Source organism: Rhea americana, unplaced genomic scaffold (assembly GCF_003343005.1).
Source record: "Rhea americana isolate MKP2758 unplaced genomic scaffold, rheAme1 scaffold_39, whole genome shotgun sequence".
NCBI classification, from domain to species: domain Eukaryota; kingdom Metazoa; phylum Chordata; class Aves; order Rheiformes; family Rheidae; genus Rhea; species Rhea americana.
The window spans coordinates 1,820,407-1,840,982 of NW_028186523.1; the positions used below are offsets into that span (position 1 = coordinate 1,820,407).

Consider the following 20,576-nt stretch of genomic DNA (forward strand, 5'->3'; position numbering starts at 1 on the left):
CAGTTTTTCTTATATAGTCATATTTTCCAGATTTCTTATTTTGCTGCTCTTGTCTAGACTTAGCTCTGATTTACCTGCTGTAATGTGAGTACTAGCTCACATAAGAAGTCACAGAAGTCACAGAAGAAGGTGAGTAAAGGTGAATAATTGTTGCAGGTATCCTGCAGACAACATTCTTGCTGACTGAGCTCAGAAAGAGACATCACTTCTGCCATGGTGTCACCTTACTGAATCATTCCATTTGCAGTCCACAATTTACCCCCAAATCCTTTTGTGCCAAGTCAATTTTTCTTCATTAATTGACCATGAACACTCTATTTAATAAATCAGGAGGTGAGAAAATCCTACTGCAACCAAAAGTATCATCCAGGACTAAATCAGTAATGACAGGTGTCAGGTGTCTCAAAAGGCTCATTGGCTTTTAACATGGTGTTTACATCTGATGCACTTGTTTTCAAAGTAAATCCCCAAATGATAATGAATTACATCTAAATTAATCATGTAAAATATGCTTTGAAGAAAGTGAATGTACTTGTACCTGTGTATATATATATATATTTTTTTTTACAATTTTAGCAGAGAATAATAAGAAGATTCTGAGAAAAGGAAAGATACTAATTTGCAGCTAAGGTGTCCATAAATTACCACTTTCCCAGACTTGCAAGAGCTCTTTTATTCAAACAGAATTGAGGGCTTTATCAGAGTGAAACTGAATTTACATTGCAGCAGCTGACTAAAAGTGGCTTACATGTAAATAAGAACCTAACAAATAGAGTGATTTCTTCCAGTTTCTCCCTTGGTCAGAGTTTATTTCTCCTCCTTTTTTATCACAATTTTCAGATGTATTTGGAGGTGCATTTGGAAGTAGGGTTTTTCAACAGTCTTTTTCAAATATAAACCACATTTCTCCTTCTGTACTTGCACAGCAGACTGGTAGGATTATCCCTGGGAAAACAAGGCCAAACATTCTCATTTAGAAACCTCACAAGGAGAAAACAGCTTAGAGGATCACAGGTCCAAAATAACAGGGGAGGAGGGAGATGCCTTAGATAGGGTTACTGGGCCATAATGTGGAATTTCCTGGTCAGAAACACATTAAGGTAAGTAAGTCTCTGTGCTAACACATTCCCTATCCCTTTGAAGGGTAATATGCATCACATACGCACTGTAGATTGATCTATGTGTATTTAAGGCACATGACTGGGATTACTGGCCCAGCTGACATGTGGTCAGTGCTGGATGTCTGAGATCCTTGGTGTAATACACAAAATCTTAGTTATGCTCAGAGAAAGCCTCTGGGGAAAAACTGGGGATACAGATGGGGAAACCCAAGCCCTACCAGGGTACTGTTCAGTCAGCCTGACCCTTTCTGCCCCGTGTTCCTCTGCACTTCCAAATTATTGACTGTTGCTCTGGTGTCTCTCCACTTCCAGCTTAGCCATGTCTTACTTTAGGCCCTTGCAGGTTGGGTTCTGTGAAAGGAAGCTGGAAGGCAGAAAAGGGTGATTAACATTGGCTAGTGAAGCACAACTCCTGCCCACGCTATAGCAGTGACATTGCACTTGCTCGCTCTTTTCTTCTCCTTCGTTCCTATCTGAACGTACAGAACGCAGTTCCTCACACTGACACCGGTGTAAATCCAGAACTGGGCTGTCTATAGGGAGGAACACGGAAGGCATGGGGCATAGTTTGTGACATTAATTGCTACTCATTGAAGGAAGCAGCACGGGTTTAAAAAGACAAAAAAGGCTTTAGCTGCCTTCTTTCTACCTGTCATCAACCCTGCCTCTTGTGTGGTGCACGAGTACAGAGTCAGACCGAAGGTCCCTTTGGTCCAAAATCCTTGTTGTGATAGAAGCTAGCACCAGATCCCTAACAAGGGGGCTGGTGTACTTTGCAGACTGACAAGGCTGAACTAGCGAAAGATACTGATTTGCCTCTGAAAGGCAAATACTGTTTCTTATGTATACTGATATGCTAACTTAAAAAAAAAAGAACAGTAGTCATTTCACTTGTCACTCTTTCTGCCATGGCATCAAGGAGTTATTTTTCATTGCACTCAAGATTCTTATTTTATAAAATCTAATTACTGTTAAATTCAGAGAAAAGCAATTAAAATAAGTGGAATGAATTAGGGTGACTTTTTTTCAATATAAAGCGACAACTTAGAATTTAACAATTTCAGTCAAATCCTGAATTGCAGGCCCCTTAAAGATGCATTACGGGATAAATAATCCAAATCGTTTTTCAGATAAATTGTTATTAATCTGTATAACATCATGATATTACTTGGTGATGTGATTTATGCTGCTTATATGAAAGATAAATTGCACCACCTACATTAATGTATGCACAGACATGCTCTACCACTGTATTTCTGCAGTGGAAAAAGGATACCATCTTTCCAGATGGTAAATGCATGAGTGAAGATATTTACATTTTGCCTTTCACTTAAAATGAATCTTTGCTGCAACAAGTTTGCTCAGCAAGAGCAAAAAATGGGTAGTTAAAGACAAAAAAATAGTTCCAGCAGGAAATCAACTGGTTGCCTTTGCCCTCTCCCCTGCTACAAATGGATCCTCCAAGATTTTTCCAGAGCTGAGATTACTGTAGTCTGAGAACAAGAGATAGTCTTTATTGCTGACTCTATAGTTGCTATACTTACTAAAAATTACAGTTGAGAGAATGCAAACAGATTTTAAGGCAAGAATTTCCCTTTCCTCAATGACAGATCCTATTTTCTTCTCTTTAGATACTAAGTCTCTTGTTCTGGCAAATTAATTACGTTGTTCCACTTGTTTTATTGCCTTAGTCATATGAAAAGAGGCAAAACATCTTGTGCTGAAGAGCTTTAACATTTTTTTTAAGTCATTTTACTGGAATGCCTGTACTCTAAACTTTCTTCTCACTTCCTTCTCCCACCTGTGGGTTAGATTTTAGGTGCCTGTGGTTGATGGTTTGTCATATCACTTCTTTCTTCTTGTTCTCAAGAACTTCCTGAGATATATGGTAAGGGTATGCTTTCCAGAGCAGATATGGGGACTGACACCTTCCCACTCCTCTTCAGCCTCGCCAAAGCAGACATGCAGCCTGAAGCAACACGAATTGGGAGCAGGGGAGAATTCACCTTGTTGTGCTGTTCAGCCTGCCTATCCTGACCAAATTAATGTTGTCCTCTGTAAAGTCCTCTAATATCACATGGTCTGATGATGACACGGGTTCCCAAGGACCCTTCCTTGGGCTGCTCTAAAGGTGCTGGAAATGGAGAATGCTCCATACGTGCCAAGATGTGGTGTAAGAGGTAATTATTTTTAAAATGTAATTTATATGGAGAGGCTCAGAGTTCAGAGCAAAGAATACTAAATACATCATGGCCTGAGGAAATAATATATCAAAAATTATTAGAATTTTTAAAAATCATATGTATTTAAGGATTTCATCTCTGTAACTTCACTCATCTGTAATGCTTGTTCTGTGTACATAGTCTCTCAAATAGCTAGTAAGAAAAATTTATTTTTTCTCCCTTACTCCTTACGGTCTGTTCCTGTTCTAATATATGAATTTACCTTAACCTGTTTTAACTAGATTGACAAGTTAGAAACTGTCCACGGTATCAGATATTTGCCAAATTTGATTTAGGAAAAGCTGTGACAAAAAATATTCTTGTCTCTTCCTATGAAGTCTCAGCTCAGAAAGTGCCTATTTATGAGAATATTCATCACTACGGATTATTCCCAAGGGTTGAAGAGGTAAAGAACCAAGTAAGATGTCACATCATTTGGTTTCATGCTATCCTGTTGATATAGTTACAATATAATGTTCTTTTGTAGAACCTGGTCTTAAGGTTGACATACACAGACCATATAAAAACATGGGTCATTTTCTGTCTTCCATATCATAACCGTGTACAGTTTCTGTTATCTACTATCCAGACATTGCATTTGGTCTTTTGAGAGAGTATGGAAGAGGTGAGAGAGAGTGTGCGCATGTGTGTGCATGTGTGTATTGTGCACGTATTTTTATGTATGCATTCTTTTTTGCAGAACTGTCTGTCTTTTTCTCTAATTTATAAAACTTGGAGGTTAGATTTGATTTATTTTCTCGATAGGAGGGAGGTGGCACAGAGCCACTTTCCAGTGTGCCCTTCATTTCCCTTTGACATCCCGTTGGCCAGCTCTGCCAGTCTCAGCCCCTGGCACCGTCCTTTGCAAGTCTCCATGCAGTCCAGGTCTCAGCACTGACCATTCCTGTCGGTACCTCCTCTTCCCTCTCAAGATGCTTTGGATTTCCATCCCTGTGCTCCCATACCTCCCTAGATTTTTTTCTTTCAGTCAGTCTCGGTTTGTTCTTCAGCATATGTCTCTGTGAACTTTCACAGCTGTTGTTTTTCCTCCTCTTTTTCAGACTTTTTTCTTTCTCTTTTTTGATTCCCCTCTCAGCCCTATCCCAGACTGTTGGTTTTATATGTCATCCTTCTGTCATTCATATGGGCTACAATTGCCTTCCCAAACTTGGCTTCCACAACAAATGGCAGGAATTGAATTCAGTTGCCTCTTCTAAGCAAATTAAAACATTTCAAGGCAGAACTTTTCCTCTTCTTTGTCCAACATTTAATTTCCACATCTGTCACTCCCTAAAATGAATATTTTACTTACGGTACACTTCTCTTACCCTGAATTCTGCTAACTTTTCAGACTAGTTCAGTAATGTGATGATGTAACAATAATTAGTCATTTTAAAAATATTTTTACTACCAGGCTATTTGTTGGCACTGCGATATTTGAACCACAACCTCAACCTCAGTCTACATTACTGGAAGCATCTCGTGACACAGAAGCAATACCTCCTAGCCAACATAAAGACTTGATTTGTAAAAATTACTCTAGTGGTAGGATTCGTCATATTTCAGCAGTAATCGCTCACAGTAAACCACTACGAGGCTGAGTTATTGCCACAGTTTGCCTGACTATAAATCAGTCTCAACAGAAGTTTATTCCTTGGTATTCTATCAAGCAACTGAGATTATGCTTGAAATATATTAGAATAATCAGCATCTGAGACATACTCATTCATACCAACAGGATCTGCTGGTGATAATATCCTTATAATTATAACACTACCAACATTCTCAGCAAGGATGTAATTTTTTCTATCACGATCCTTTAAAATATTTACAGCTGTTGGTTTACTGCTATGTCAGAGTAATTCCTTGCCCTTTAGCCTGTCTCTATACGCTTTCCTACTGAATGGTAAGTATCTGGCATTTGAGACTCCTTGGTAATAAAAGAGAATTTACGGGTAGCAGCTGTTTTGGAAATATATGTTGCAAACAAAGAAGTAATTTTTTCCTCTGACTTCCTTACAGAATTCTTGGAGCTGTATGACAGCTTCTGAGGCATGACGGTCCAACTACGAAGAAAGAAATTAACTACTATCTTGCTGCAAAAGACAGTTGACAAGTTTATGTCCCTCTACCCCAAGGTCCTATTTGCAGAGGGTCAATATGCAACCTATGTGTTGTGAATGGAGATAGTCCTCGTGCTGGCTCTCAATACAGAAATAAATTTTGCTCTGGCTGAACAAACTTAAAGGAAATGTCTTTACTTGGAGGATTAATGAACATCTGCTGCTGAATCACTCATTCACTGAAAACTCCCATCTCCCAGGTGTACGAGTAGGAAATATTAGAAGGCAGTGACAGACCTAGGAACAGCTGCAGCAGTTAGTAAAGAGTTTCCTCAATCTAACAGCTAAAAAGGCCCTTTTATTTAACTTCTTTAAAAAGTTCAGTTTTGCTCTGTATGCATTGGTGAAGCAAGGGCTCAGGTCTGGTGCAGCTGAGGAAGTAAGAAAGTGTGAGGAAGAATATTTGCAATTTAGCACATATGGTACATTTGTGGTTATGGGAAACCCTGGTTCAGGTCTCATGAAAACTGTATGTAAGTATGTATTTATTTGTTTACAAATTATGATTTTTCTGATGCAAATTATTTCCTCGAAACAATTCCTGGTAAGATCGGTTTGGCATCCTTACTTTTCTTTAATACTTCAGGATTTCTATTTACAAAAAAAGTTGCTCTGTAAGCAATAGTATATGTGAAGCCTGTGCGGCTTTTGAGTGAGTCCTCATCTCATATCTTGTCCCGCACCTGAGTTCTGATCAAAGTGTGTGATCGCACTCCCCTGAGCGGCTTCTGAACTGTATGCTAATGTAGCTAAGCAGTTTTTCCTCATTTTCAATGTGGAACTAATCTGAGGCTTCTCCTTTCCCTCCATCCTCTCCTACTCACTTATTTAATCTCTCTGATACCTTCCGTTCCATATCATATTTTAGTCAATTACTGTATCATACATTTAGTCAATTAATATTGACTAATAGATACAAAACCTACTAAATGTGACTTAAACCTAGAGAAAAAGTGATCACATCTTCTTTAAGAAACCTATCTAAAAATTAGAAACAAAAGCAAATCAGTGAAGAACATGCTAAACAAATGAAAGACTGGCACAGCGATAGGTCTCAGCTGGTGATTCTGAGATAGGTATTACTACTCCTTATGCTTTTTATTTTTTGTTTTTTTTTCCTTGTGATGGAGGAGGTTTGGGTCAAAACAATAATCTGTATATTTTTCAACAATGTGAAAGCAAAAATAAAATTCTTGCCAGTGAACTTTGCAGATGCACAAAAACTTTGTGGTGATAATTGATGAGGAGGACAGATGCAGCTCTGCAGAGCTGCATGAATCACATGCTAGACTGTGCCCGCATTATAGATGAGAATGTATGACACATTTACCAGTTGTGTTTGTATTTTGGGAAACAGTGATCTGGGAGCAGATTTGAGCTGAAGATGAGCTCAAAATGTGAGAGAATAGCTAAGAAAACAGTGACAATCCTTATGGGTAAAAGGAGGGAACTACTGAACAGAAAAGTGTGAAATTCTGTTACCTCTGTCATGGTTTATTAGTGAACATTTTATTAGTGAAAGAAAGATTCACTTTCCCTTGCCTGCACATTAACAATAATGCTAAGGTCCAGAATATGATGATGCAAAGAATTAGCAGCCTGGAAAATCTTCCTAATTCTGAGAGTATAAAAGAACATTCTATTTAAGCTTTGGCAGCACAAAGATATTGCTATGTATTAAACCAGTAAACCAGTGTGTTATTTTGCAGAACTTTACCTTCTCTGTGCTGACTGTCCACAAGTACGTTTTTATTTTGTGGAAAATACCAAGTTGTTTTGCCCTCAAGGAAAATGCGGTTAGGTAATGTTCACCATGGGTAAAAGAGAACACAAGGATCTTTGCTGTAGAGTAGCTAATGTACCGTCTTCTTCTTGCCTGTCAGTAACTTTTTTTACAGTGTTTCATCCTCAGTGAATTCAAAAATAGGTTAAAAGATGACATGCTCAGGACACAAATGTACACACACAGGGAGATTATACATTTCCATGGTCCTTTTTAATTAACACAATCCAGCAGCTGAAAATATTCAGACTGGAAATTAAAAGCTATTTTTTTAGGGTGGAATTTTTGCCATAACTTCTCTAGAGATGTAAATGACCTGTCAATTACATTAATTGCACTAAAATTATAAATTCTTCTAAATTCTCACCTACAGGTCATAACCTTGATACAATGACCCCTTAAAAATATGTTGGATCTGATGTATCCAAGCAGTTACATTGCACAAAAATAACATTTCCTTTCAAAATAAATATATTTGTAAGACAAGAAAGTTTTGGAACTGCTTCCTCCTCCTTGACATCTGATCCATACACACACCATATTCCCAAGAATATAAGTAGAAAGAATGCCTGAGCTGAAATTAGTTTACAGATTGTAGCACTGCTGTTTTTGAAGGATCCTTACATTACAAATTATGACAATGATAAAGAAGAAGAAGCCACAGCCAACTGTAAATTAAAAGCCATGCTGAAGGTTGAGCTCTTATTCTTGCATGTCAGCATCGTGCCAGTGTTCTTGTATAATGCTACAACTTCAGATAAGTTGATTGCATTAGCTTAAGGACAGCATTTGAGCTTGTAAGACTGCGCCATCACTGAAGACATATCTGTGGAAGTGTTCCCCAAGATACATGTACACAAGGTATACACAACGTATTGAGTTTTTCTTGTGTATGTATACATATTTTTTCTAGTCAATAATCTACTTCCCTGCAGCTTAGTAGGGTGTTATACTCATCGTTTCCTGCCCCGGAACTGCTTTTGCTTTTGTAGATGTTGCTGGACTGTGTATTGCATTGAGCACCTTTACATAGTAAAAGAGGAGATGATACTTCTATGCATGGGCCAACGTATGAGCTAAATCCTGTCCCTAACTCATAGTCAAAATACTCCTGTCCCAAACCTATGAGTAGCAATGCTAAAACAAGTCAACTGAAATGACTCTTCTTGTCGTTTGAAACCAGAGAGAAGTTGAGATTCATTGGCTGAAAACAGGTAGAATTTGCACATGATTTTTAGATTCACTGAGAGGTTCTGCTTAGGAAAGTGTGTCTTAACCTTTCAGCCCAAGCCTTCCTTATTTGAGAGTAAAAATTACATTTTCAGAAACAAGTTATCTTGAATGTAGGAACACTTTGTCTACATGCACATGCACACACATACATGAATAGATATTAAAGGACTTTCAGAAAATTTGAGCCAAAATCTGTCAAATATCAATTTTCTGTCAAAATCTCAGTGTGGAAGCCTTAGACAGCAGCATTTGCAGCTCTCTCAGAGCAGCATCTGATGAACGAGGTTAATCGTAAGGATTCATTTTGTTAAAGGACCAGAAATCCGAGGTTAGCTCTGTATAATACCTAAATCCTTTAAGTCAACCAGCAGAGTCACAATACTTCTGGCCTCTAAAGCTCATACTTCATATTAATGCAAGATATATGTTCATTCATCTGCCTTTCCGGCCTGGTTGCTAAAGAAGGGGGTCTGTGGTTGGAAGAAAGGAAAGCTCATAGTTCAGAAAGAGTACTAAGCCCCATGTTAAATCACAGGAGATAAACTGCTGGCCCCATTGTAGTCAATAGTATTTTTACCACTAGCTTCAGTTGGGTCAGAATTTCACCCAGAGCATACCAAATACTTTTGTGTATGCCAAACTACATTTCTGTGCATTTATTTAACAAATCTGTAAATATAAAAGAAAATTACAAACACTTCCAAACTCTTTGTTCCCAGGATGATCAAAATTTTCTCAGAAAAAAAAACAAACATTAAATATTGCAAGCACATATGTACTGTTCCCTAGTAATTTCTACAGCGTAAATTCAAAATCCCAATCTAATCACCTTAAACTATGTCAAAGCAAAATCCTTCCTGGAACTCATCAGAATTTATGGTGTTCAAAACCTGAATCTGGATTTTATTTTTTTGTCTAATTTTTATCAAAAATCAGCAGAACACATGGCAATCCCACAGCTGACTGCATTTGTGTCTCAGCATGAAGGCAGGGAAATTGTAGTGGAATGTCTTCTGACAAAGAGGACAATGTGAACCTGATAATCCTGGACTATCCCCCTTTCTCTATTTATATCACTTCAATAGGTAGTGAAAGCTGACTAATCAAATTAACATTTAAGAACATCATTTTATATTAATGGCTGGAAGATATCTTTGTTCATACTATGTGGTAAAGAAAAGACTTGAACAGAAAATACACCTCTCCCATTTATCAGAGCAGCCAGCATACACTAACTAGAGTGTGTAGAAGTTACAACATAGTTCCTGGAAATCTCATAGCAGAAGTTGTAATTCCTGAAATGGTTAAAACCAGAAAATGATCTTGTAAGAAGTCTGGAAATAGGATAAATATAGTCAATTCCTTCTGAACTGGAAGAGTAATGAGAATGACCGCATATTTTGAGACATTTGCTTCCTGTCAACCTGTTCAGCTAATCTATGACATTGCTGAAGTAACTATACAATAGATATCAACGTATTTACAGCAAGCAGACCCTATTTGGCTTAAAACTGGAAGTATTTATAGAGATGAATATGAGCCACTTATTTGAATGCTGACATACCATTAGTCCATGGGGTGTTATGTTTGAAGAATGGGAGGTGATTAGGTCAGACAAAAGCTTCCGTGAAATGAACTCATGGTTACAAAATGTTTTACTGACCTTGGTGCTTCAAGTACAGTTATGAATATTCAGTTAGCATTTGAGTGTATGTATAAGTAAAAATATAAGGACACTATCTACATTTACCTACTCTGATCCCAGTTGGCTGCAAAAAGCAGAAGAATCTTCCTGCCACAGTGATCGCGATTTTCCAGTACTCCTGGGAATCCATCTGTCAGAGCCCGTTTGATTCCTGGATCATCAGCCTTGAAGTTTTTAAACATATCCAGATTTAACTGACGGTACTGGAAGTACTGAGCCAACAATCTGAAGGCCTCAGTTTGGTGAAACTTTCTGGCTCGGAGAAATCTCAAGATGAAGGCATCATCTGTACGTAAAAACCCAATGTCAGGCCTCGTGATGATCATGTCCCTGACTTGCTGGATATCCTGATGCAAAATGTCTGGGTTTTCATTCAGTTCCAGGCGGGCTTTCTCTATAGTTTCTGGACTAAGTCCAGCTTGTAAATGGGTCATCTCTGCAAAAACCTCCTTTCCAAATTCTTCACTTCAGATATTTTAGAAGGGGAAATACTGATCCCATTTAACTAATGGTCTGCTGTGAGCATAAGCCATTCAGAAGCTTTCTGCTATCAAGTTGACATTTAACAAATGAAAATAGAAGACTTTTTCTTATTCTTGCAGAAGCAGCAACATGCAGTTCGTACATAGTATAATCCATCCAAAGCAAAGTGTTGCTTATTCCATCACTTACTGAAAGAAAAAAGCAAATACATAAAAAAGAGATTAAATACATACATAAAGCTTGCAGAAATGCATTTTCAAACTTTATATAGTAATAAAATTGTTTTGTGTGCTTCATATTTAAGAGGATTGTAGCCAAATAGTTTCAGAATAGGTACAGTTAAGATAAAACAGCCACTGACATCTAGAATGTATATATTCAAGTTTTCAGAAAGGTAATCTAATGAACTGATAATGATATGCTGTATCAGTTTAATATTAGAATATACTTTAAAAAGTTGTTGAATGATAGTGTAGGAATTACTGCATTCCATATCTTCAGGCTCTAGATAACAACAGTAAAAATAGTAGTCCTTTCTTCCACCCCAACAGGAAAATTTTGACTTCCTAAATATGCAGATTTACACTTAGCACAATAGGTATAATGACTGTTAAGCATAGTTTTATGACCTGTGATATCAGCTTGTAGTTTTCTTTTAATTAGTCCCTGATTTGTTCATGAAACTATGATAAAACCCCAAAACTCCACTAGTACCAGAAGTATTTTTTGCTTGGTAAAACCCCATGGGAAATATTTTCCATTGAGATTCTATGCATCTTTTAGACAGTGAAGACAAACCACTGTTTGCTATTAAATAATACAGTGTTACCCCAAAATTAATGAAGAAGAATGCCTATATAAAGAGAAATATGAAGGATGATCAATATTTATTAGCCTCTCTTTTGTACTAGAGACAAAACTTGTGCTTATCATGAAGCAGAACACCTGTTATGATGGTCACAACAGACAAAAAGTGTTATCCTGGTCAAGTTATCTTTCTGGAAAGATTACAGACACTTTGTCTCCATTGGGATTTTACAGCTGTAGTTCTAATGAATACCTGGATATTTTGCTGAACACAAACAAAATCCACCTTTCTGATATTGAAGACAGGACCTTTTCCTTCCAGAGAAACAGTGTCTGTAAGGTCTTTCAACACTTAGAAAAATAGTTTATTCAAAATATTCATATTCTTCCATTATTTCTCCATCATGATTATTGGTGAGCTCATGACAATTCTTCATTTCTAGGTCACTTCTAACATTATTTTTTAAAGTTTTGGCTCTTGTGGGGGTGAAGTTACAAAATGGTGCTTCTGTAAAGAAGGAAGATTGTATCGCTTTTGCTTAGAAGTTGAAAACTCAAGAAAAGTTCCCATGAATAAAGTGTTTGACGAATCTAACCCAACAAGATTGGTATTTTAGCTGAAAAGAGATACAGTTTATTCCAAATTCTTATTTTCAGTATCATGTAGCTTTCCTGAATTTCATGTTCTTTCTTTACTTTGCCTAGAATTTGTTTTTACAAGTGTTAGAATAAAAACTGCTTAAGCTGTTATGTATGAGCAAAATGGTACAGTGAATTTCTTACATTTCAATGACATAATTAGCAAGATGCTGTCAGTGAAGTCTATGTAGTTACACTTGCATGAAATAAGATCAAAGACTGTTCCAGTGTGAAATATATGTGAAGAAATATCAAGATTCATCCATTTTTTGAGTTATTGTAAAAATAAATTAACAAAACCCCACCACCACTTAACTGATCTAGCTCTCTCTCTAATTAGAGGAAAAGAAAAATTGGTTTTAAAAAAATAAAAGGGAATCCTTCAGTGAAAGACATACTTTATTATATTTGAAGGAAGCTGTTTGGAAAATAATGAATTACTGATAGCAGAATCACCATTTCACTCAGCTGCTCCCCTGGGCTCAGTGTCCTCATATCAAACAAAGAGGACAGCAGTCACCAGAGCAATTCTTAGTCCAGAGTCTGCTCAGAGTTACGTTGCTGGGCCTGGAAGTTAATCAGCCCAGGGGATACCTGAGTTCTCTATGCGAGCTTGACTGTTATTGATACGAACCACCTTTTGGACTCCACAGCTGCAGCTCCAGGATGAGATCTCTACATTTGAATACAGAGAAATTCTGCAAATTTTCTTAAAGGACGTTTGTAGGGGGAAGGAGCGAGGACCTCCCAAAGCCTTTCATTCAGCAGGAGTGTGCATTAGACATGTCTTTGGGTGATACAAAAGGGAATTTGTTAAGCAGCCTTTTTCTGTATTCACTATGGAGCTTGCGTTATGCAGAGCTACCTGCAGGGCACAATACCTGATGATTCATCAGCCTGGGAAAATGTGAAAAAGAAAGGCAGAGACAGGAAGGAAAGAAGGTTGGCTGCCTTGACAAGTCACTACAGAGTGTAAATGAAACAGAAAAACATACTTTGAAGTTTTGTGCGGTTTATCCATAGATGCATGTTATTCTAATCTTATAGAAAGATAGGTTGTCTTAAAGGTGGATTACACACATAAAAATACGGTAACTGTGTTTGTTTTCCTTTTGTCTTTATTAGACCAAATTAGTATAATTCTATTAGTGTCAACTGAACTTTGCTGACACAAAGCTGAAGTAGTCATAGGAGAATCACACCCATATTTCATGTTAAAAGTTAGAATTAACTATGGCATTAGCATAGTTTTCTTGCGTTAATCATGTTTTTAATCACAGCTGCCTCCACAGAGCTAGTTATGGGATCTCAATGTATTTAAATGTGACACTGTCATTGGGAGAGTGCAGTGTAAGGGGCAGTTCCTTCACCAGTTTTAACAGCAGCTCGTAGCCAGAGGAAGCTGGCTCTGCCTGAAGATGTTCGGTGGAGGAGGGGTAGAAGCATGGAGATGGTTCAGGATCTGCCTCAGCTCTGGCTCAGCACTCAGTACGAATCTGAGCATCCTTGGAGCTGTTGTGACTTGTAGCAGGTAACTGTGACCCTAGTGGGTTCACCCACTTCCTGAGAGTTTAAGGGAGTAAAAAGGAGCAAGGTCTCTGCTCCTTTTCTGACTCACACCTTATCTGCTAAGACCTATCTTTGGAAATGAGCAAATTTTTGGTAAGATAACTACAGTCTGCTCCAGAAGGAAACGGGTTAGGACCTTGCAAAGAAAGTCTGGCCCTTTAGGTTTGCTGATAGGATTCCCGTGAAGCTAGTGTCAAAAGTGGTACTATTTGTTATCGTTATAGTTTGCTACTGTTGCTACCTTCTTTAAACGGATTAGCACTGTTTATGCCTAGAATGATCCCAAAGAGAGAGGTAAGTGCCTCTCCATTCATAATTGGTTGCCAGACTTACAAATATTCAGTCTAACAAAAAATAATATATTTTAAAATGCATGTCAGAGTTTTCTGATAGTGATAGTGGTGGTTTTCAGCTTATAGGAGAAATTCTACAGATTATTCTGATTATATGCTTGAACAGACTTTGCTCTAAAAATACTTTATTGGCATAATGTGATATATTGCAAAATAATCCATAAATGTGTAAACAGTGCTGTCACTGTCTAAATCACATCACAAATCATGGGTCTAGTTGTAATCTACCCTAGCACCATTGACTTCGAAGAGTTTATATGATTTATATTGGTTTATGATTTGGTCCTCCCACTATTTACCTAGGCAATATATTTACTGCCCCAGTGCTACCCAGTAATTATAATTGTGCTTTCTCAAATCGTACTGATTTAGCCCAATTCCCAAAGGTCCCTTCTCCATTTTCACCCCCTCTATGTAGCAATTCTTCCTTCCCTTTCAGTGTTGTGTGCAGCTCTGATCCATCTTCTAATATTTAAGATATTTATATCTTTATTTTGCATTTTTGTTTTTCCAAATGAAGATGCTGGCCTTTTTTTCCTATCTTGAATATTGTTGTTATGTGTTGGCAGACTAGACTGTTGTAGTCTTAACAGCTGTTTTTCGGTGTTCTGACTCTTTGTTCCCAAAGGACTATTTGCCCTCCTGATGTCTTTTCACAGCCACTTACAATAAATCATCCCTCCAAAGGAACAAAACCCAATTTTAAACAAGGAAAAATAATTAACAGAGGTTTGAAACATAACATATTAATATACAGGAGAAAAGGGAATTCACTAAAACTCTGATGTCACACACCATTTCAACTTATTTATTTTCAGTCACAAGAGAATGACAAGAAACAGAGAGTGGCTTTAGAAAAAAAATAAAATACTAAAAATGGGATATACTCTTCTGACCAACAGCTTATAATTTTGTCTGACCCTCAAAAATAAGACTAGTTAATAATAAAATTTATATTAATAATTCATGACTAACTAAAATGAAGATAATATTTTAAGCATACATATAGTACATTTCATCCAAGGGTCTCAGTGTGCTTTACTGCTCTCTCTGCCACTGTAGCTTCCAGATCAGCATTTAACAGCTATTTCCCCTGCATCACTGTAAAATTGGCCAACCTTGCTCTCACTGATGATGACAATTGTCTGGATCATCTTGTTCCTAGCCACTCAGCTGTTGCTGCAATCATCACCTCTTGAAAAACTCTCATGTCCATTTGGCCTTTCCCATCCACTTCAGTTCTAGACAGACTTTTGTTGCCTCTGTCTAATGAATTCAGTCCACCATTATATGCCATCTGAAAGTCCGTTACCACTGTTTTCAAATGGGGAAGGCATAGAGTTTGATCCTCACAGAGTGTATAGAACAGTCATTGCTCTGTTATGATTTATCCCATTATATAATTCTTAACTCATAACATTCATACAGATATTAGCTTCTAAAATCGTGCCAGAAACGAAAGGAGTGGGCAGAAAGGGAGGGAAAATGGTAATCAAGAATGATTTCATTTTAGAGTGTGGGTGTCATCTCATTAAACTGCTTTTTAAAAAATATTTTGATGTTAACTGTGGAAAACAGCTCGGTGCTAAGTTCCGCATAGCAGGGACTACTACATAAGAGCAAGAAAAGATGAAGTCATAGCAGTACTTAAAGTATAGGAATGGCTCCTACGGCACCTTGTGGGCTCTTAGTAGGTGCCCACACTGAGGATGGAGTACTCAGACATAGAGAGGGTCATATACTGGCCCCATAAACTAAGTCTAAAAGAGTGATGAGAAAATCTGTTTGTCCTTGGCTGCCAGATCCTGGCATCATCCACAGKCAGTGGGGAGAAGTGCAGCCTTGAGTGATTTGCCTGAGGTTGTGGAGGACACATTTCACAGAGCTGGGACAAGAACATAAGTCTCCTGGGTCACAAGCCCCCACACTAACATCTGGGCAATCTCTCCACACTATGCATTATACCACAATTGCTCTGCATTGAAGGAAAACCATGATGCCATATTGTACCCTGGGAAAGTGGGAGGTATACTGCAAATTCTCCCTATAGCCCTCATGTAAAGGTAGTCTTCAGTAGCACAGTGAGGGCACCAGCAGTTTATCATTTCTTTGTGTTTTTCCCAAAAGGACACCTTCAACACACACCCCTACTCTGGGTCCACCTTACATCAAAATTCAATAGCCTGACTGCTACTAAAATCATAAACATCAGCCGCTTCCCTGTGTCCCTTCCCCAAGGGACTAGAACCTCCCAGTGAACCTAAATGAGGAAAAGATCTCAATCCCTTCTCCTTCAAGGCTTCGTGTTCTTGTAAGTCTTCACTAGAGAATTGCTGCTTCTCTTTAATATGAAAATAGGAAATGCTTGTGACTGTAACAGCAGCATAGGGAATTTGATGGTTTTTCACACTTTCTTGGGACTTGATCTCCTTGCTCAGGTGCAAATACTAACATTTCCTTCAGCTCAATAAAGATCAATACATCACAAATTCCTACCGCCCTCCTATTACAGTCTTCTTGTCAGCTTTAGTCGGTTACAGGTTACCCTGGAGCCACATTTATCCATCCAGCAGTGGTAATTTAGCCATATACAGTACAAAGCATGGCAGTAACTGGACCGATATTTGCAACTCTGTGTGCAGTAAGCAGGGCAGTCGAGTCTGCAGCACTGACCTGCAGCTGTTCCTGTTGTTACTACAAGTTCTTAGGAATGAGACTGATGTGACAAGGCTTTATGATAGACATGAAATAAAGATTTTTACCTCACTATCTTTTGACCCTAATTTGCAAACTTATTATCTACTTGGATATTGAGGAATGAGGACTATGTTCTGAGGAGGGGACACCAAGCAATTTGTAAATAAATAAACAAAAATATCTGTGAACTTAATGAGATTACTTCATCCTTTCTTTAAATCATAGATTAAAGTTTCAGTATTCATCAGCCACAGAAGAACTGTGAATCCCTGTGGGAATGTACGGCCTGAGCCCCCAAACATGAGAATTCTGGCCCCTAAACATGATAATTAACTTCTGTGTAGAAATTTGATAGTATAGAATTGTAACACTGGTACCTGAAAATCCCTAAATGCAGTAAACTTATTGTGCCCTGATATCTGCAGAAACATAGGCAGAAGACAGAACAAAGCAAGATATTCAGTTGTACACCTTTAATAATGTGACGCTTACCTAATTTTACAGTTCTTTTATAGTTCTGCACATTTAAAAAAAATAACTTCCTTAAAAAAATTTAGACACTGTGATTGTGCATTGTGGGCCTATTACTGATAATCTTTCTGCTTTGTATGTAATTGCCAGAAAAAATGAATAAAATCAATCTTTTCTTGGGGGGGGGGGGGGGGGGGGGGGGGGGGAAGTAAGGACAGGAAGACAGGCAGGAGGGAAGGAGGCCAGGAGGCCAGCAAGGGAGGGAGGGAAAAGGGATGGAAGGAAGGAAGGAGAGGAGGGAGGGAAGGAAGGAGGACAGGAATGGAGGGAGGGAAGGGAGAGAGGGAGGGAAGGGAGAGAGGGAAGGAAGGAGGGAGGGAAGGAGGGAAGAGGCCTGGAAGGAAGGGAGAGAAGGAAGGAAAGAAGGAAGGAAGKAAGGAGCGAAGGAAGGAAGGAAGGAAGATTTCTGCACCAAAGAATTTTTTTTTCTTTCACTCCTATTCAAGCCTGAGTAAAAATACAAAGATCTGCATACAGTACCTCTCCCAAAATTGCAGAAAAGAAGGTTAATATCTTTTGGTAATATCTTGTACATTTGTTTTCTCGGTTGAGGAACGTATTTTCCTACTAAGGAAAAGAAAATCCTGTTTGGAAATTCTCAGATCAAATCTCAAGAACAACATTAGTGTCAAGATGGAAAAGACTTATAATTCATCTACCAGAAACCAGGTAAGCTTCTGCTCACTGAACTTCCCACTCCATGAAAGGCTGATGTTGCCTCTTTTTGTTAGTAGTAGAATCTGATTGTCACATCTTGTCTGTGTACGCACCAGACACCACAGCAACGGGCTGTGAGAGAAAATAATACTCACTTGCCAAACAATAGCACAAATGCTTCAGTAACTGCACACTTAAATTAAGAATTGCTGTAGTTTGAAAGAAATTTTCTGAATTCTTTTATGAAGCTGATCATTTGTATTTAACTGGCATAGTTCTCTTTTGGAATACGAGAAAATTATTGTTAAATGTTACAGTGAAACATCCTCTATGTTCAAAGCATATAAAGTTTAAGGAATTATGATTTAGAGCAATGGGAAGGATTTTGCAATCCCTTCATTGCTGAACTCAGTTGCATTGCTTGTACTACTCAGAGCTACTCACTGTCAGAGCATCTGATGTCTGCATCAGATTTTAAGTCAGAAATGACRAAATAAAAAAGAATGACAAGGACCCTAGAATAGATTGAAATATCTTGCCTTGTTTCACATACACCTTACAAGAGTCTAATTTTTAGAAAATATTCAATAGTTTTCAAAGCTGGGATGAATCAACAGAAATCTTAAGATAACCAGCAACATTTTATAATAGATAAATATCAGATCTGATTATGCTCAAAACGCAAGCTGGCCCTGTTAACTGCAAGCTGGGATGAAGACTGCAAACTGAGGAAAGATCTATAAGGTTATCTGACTTACCATTATACAAAAAGAAAACCCTTACCTTTCCTGTGTAGTACAAGGCTTAATGCTGTTACATAATATGTCATTTAGATGCTGGCACTGCATTAACTTTTATTACTGGAGAAAATTTGTGTTATCATCTGATTACTCAGAAAGCACATGAAAGCTGCCTTTCTATAATTTAATTTTTCCTTCCAAATATGATCCAGTCACTGTTCAGTGATGGACAACAACAAGCCATCTGTTCCTTAACTTCATTATTACTGGACCTTGTTTAGATTTGGAAATCAGCATTTTGAGAAGGGAAAGCTCCCTTCTTCCTGTAATCCTCCCCACACTAGAATCAAACCATTAGAAATGGAATTGAATCAGGACAGCAGCAGGTATGGGATTTCTCTAGCAGTTATTTGCTCTATGTTTATTTGCTGTATGAAGCCCTCCCTGAACACTACGAGTGTTTGCAGAGACCACAACTTAATTCTTGACTTCCTTTCTCCTGCAGCAAAGGATCCACAAGGTAGGCATGGTTCGCCCTACATCTTCCCTGCACACATCATTCATCACTGTATTCCACTGGGAAAGCAGAACATTTGACTGACCCTGTTTGATTCCTCCCTTCAGTTGCTCTCTCCTCACACTCCAGATTTAATACGCCTGGTCAAAACAGGCATCAGTTTGCTGTGGAGCAAATGGCTAACTGCTGGTATTTGGCAGCCCCAATCTGCATTTGGCTGAGGTCATTCCTTCGTTTCTCAACTCCCAGTATGAACCTCCCTCCAGCCGACCTCTCACTCACTCTGAAATTGCCTCTGAACTTTCCTTTCCAGCTAGTGCCCTTTCTACTTCTTGCCCAGCTCTTGGGGAACCGATCTGATTTTTCTAGGCTCCTTGCCTTCTTCCAGGGAGGATGGAGGCTGGAGAGAAAAGGAGGCAGAGGAGGCAGGGGGGGCAGGGAGTTGGATGTATGAGGCAGGGGAGGCAGAGCAAGGAGGAGAGGAGGCAGAGGAAGCAGGGAGGCAGACAGGAAGCAAGGCAGGGAGGAGAGGAAGGGAGCAGTGAGGCAGGGCAGAGAGAGAGCAGGGAGGCAGGAGGTCAGGCAGACAGTGCAGGTAGGGAGCAGGGAAGTGAGGCAAGGCAGGCAGGGTGGGCAGAGCAGGCAGGGTGGGCAGGTAGGAGAGTTAAGTGGAGGCAGACAGGGAGGCAGGCAGGTGAAGAATAGGGAGGCAGGCAGGGCACCCATGAAGGCAGGGAAGCAGAGCACACAGAGCAGGAAGAGCAGCAGGGAGTAGGAAGGCCAAGCCAGCAGGCAGGCAAGGAGGCTGGGGTGGCAGGCAGAGCAGGCCACCAGGAAGGCAGAGAGCCCAGGCAGACAGGCAGAGCCAGCAGGCAGGGGAGTCAGGCAGGGGTGCAGAGTGGGCAGGCAGGCAGAGAGACAGGGAGGCAGAGCAGGCAGACAGTCAAGAAGCAAGACACCGGGCAGATGAGGAGGCAGAGAGAGCAGGCAGGCAGAGCAGTCAGGGGCGCAGAGCAGGCGGGGAGCAAGAGGTCAGGCAGGCAGGCAGAGGTGCAGAGCAGGCAGGCAAGCAAGGAGCAGGAGGYTGGGCCGGCAGGCAGAGTAGGCAGGGGTGCAGAGTGAGTGGGCAGAGCAGGGCAGGCAGTGATGCACAGCAGGCCAGGATGCAAAGCGGGCAAGCAGGAAGGGAGCAGGAGGCAGGCAGGGGCAGAGCAGGCAGAGGGGCAGAGCAGGCAGGGGGCAGAGCAGGTCGAGGGGCAGAGCGAACATGGGGTGCAGAGCAGGCAGGGGGGCAGAGCAGGCAGAGGGGCAGAGAAGGCAGGGGGCAGAGCAGGCCGAGCAGAGCAGGCCGGCAGCAGAGCAGCCAGGGGGCAGAGCAGGCAGGGGCAGAGCAGGC

General features: G+C 39.6%; 1 protein-coding gene across 1 annotated transcript in view; it reads right to left on the reverse strand.

The window, feature by feature from the left end:
• Positions 1-10,621, reverse strand: part of CLVS1 (clavesin 1) — a 93,561-nt gene extending 82,940 nt beyond the window's left edge. Inside the window, exon 1 of the mRNA XM_085313553.1 lies at positions 10,233-10,621. Coding sequence (XP_085169679.1) covers positions 10,233-10,621 — 389 coding nt within the window. The remainder of the gene's footprint in view (positions 1-10,232) is intronic.
• Between the last annotated feature and the right edge of the window lie 9,955 nt (positions 10,622-20,576).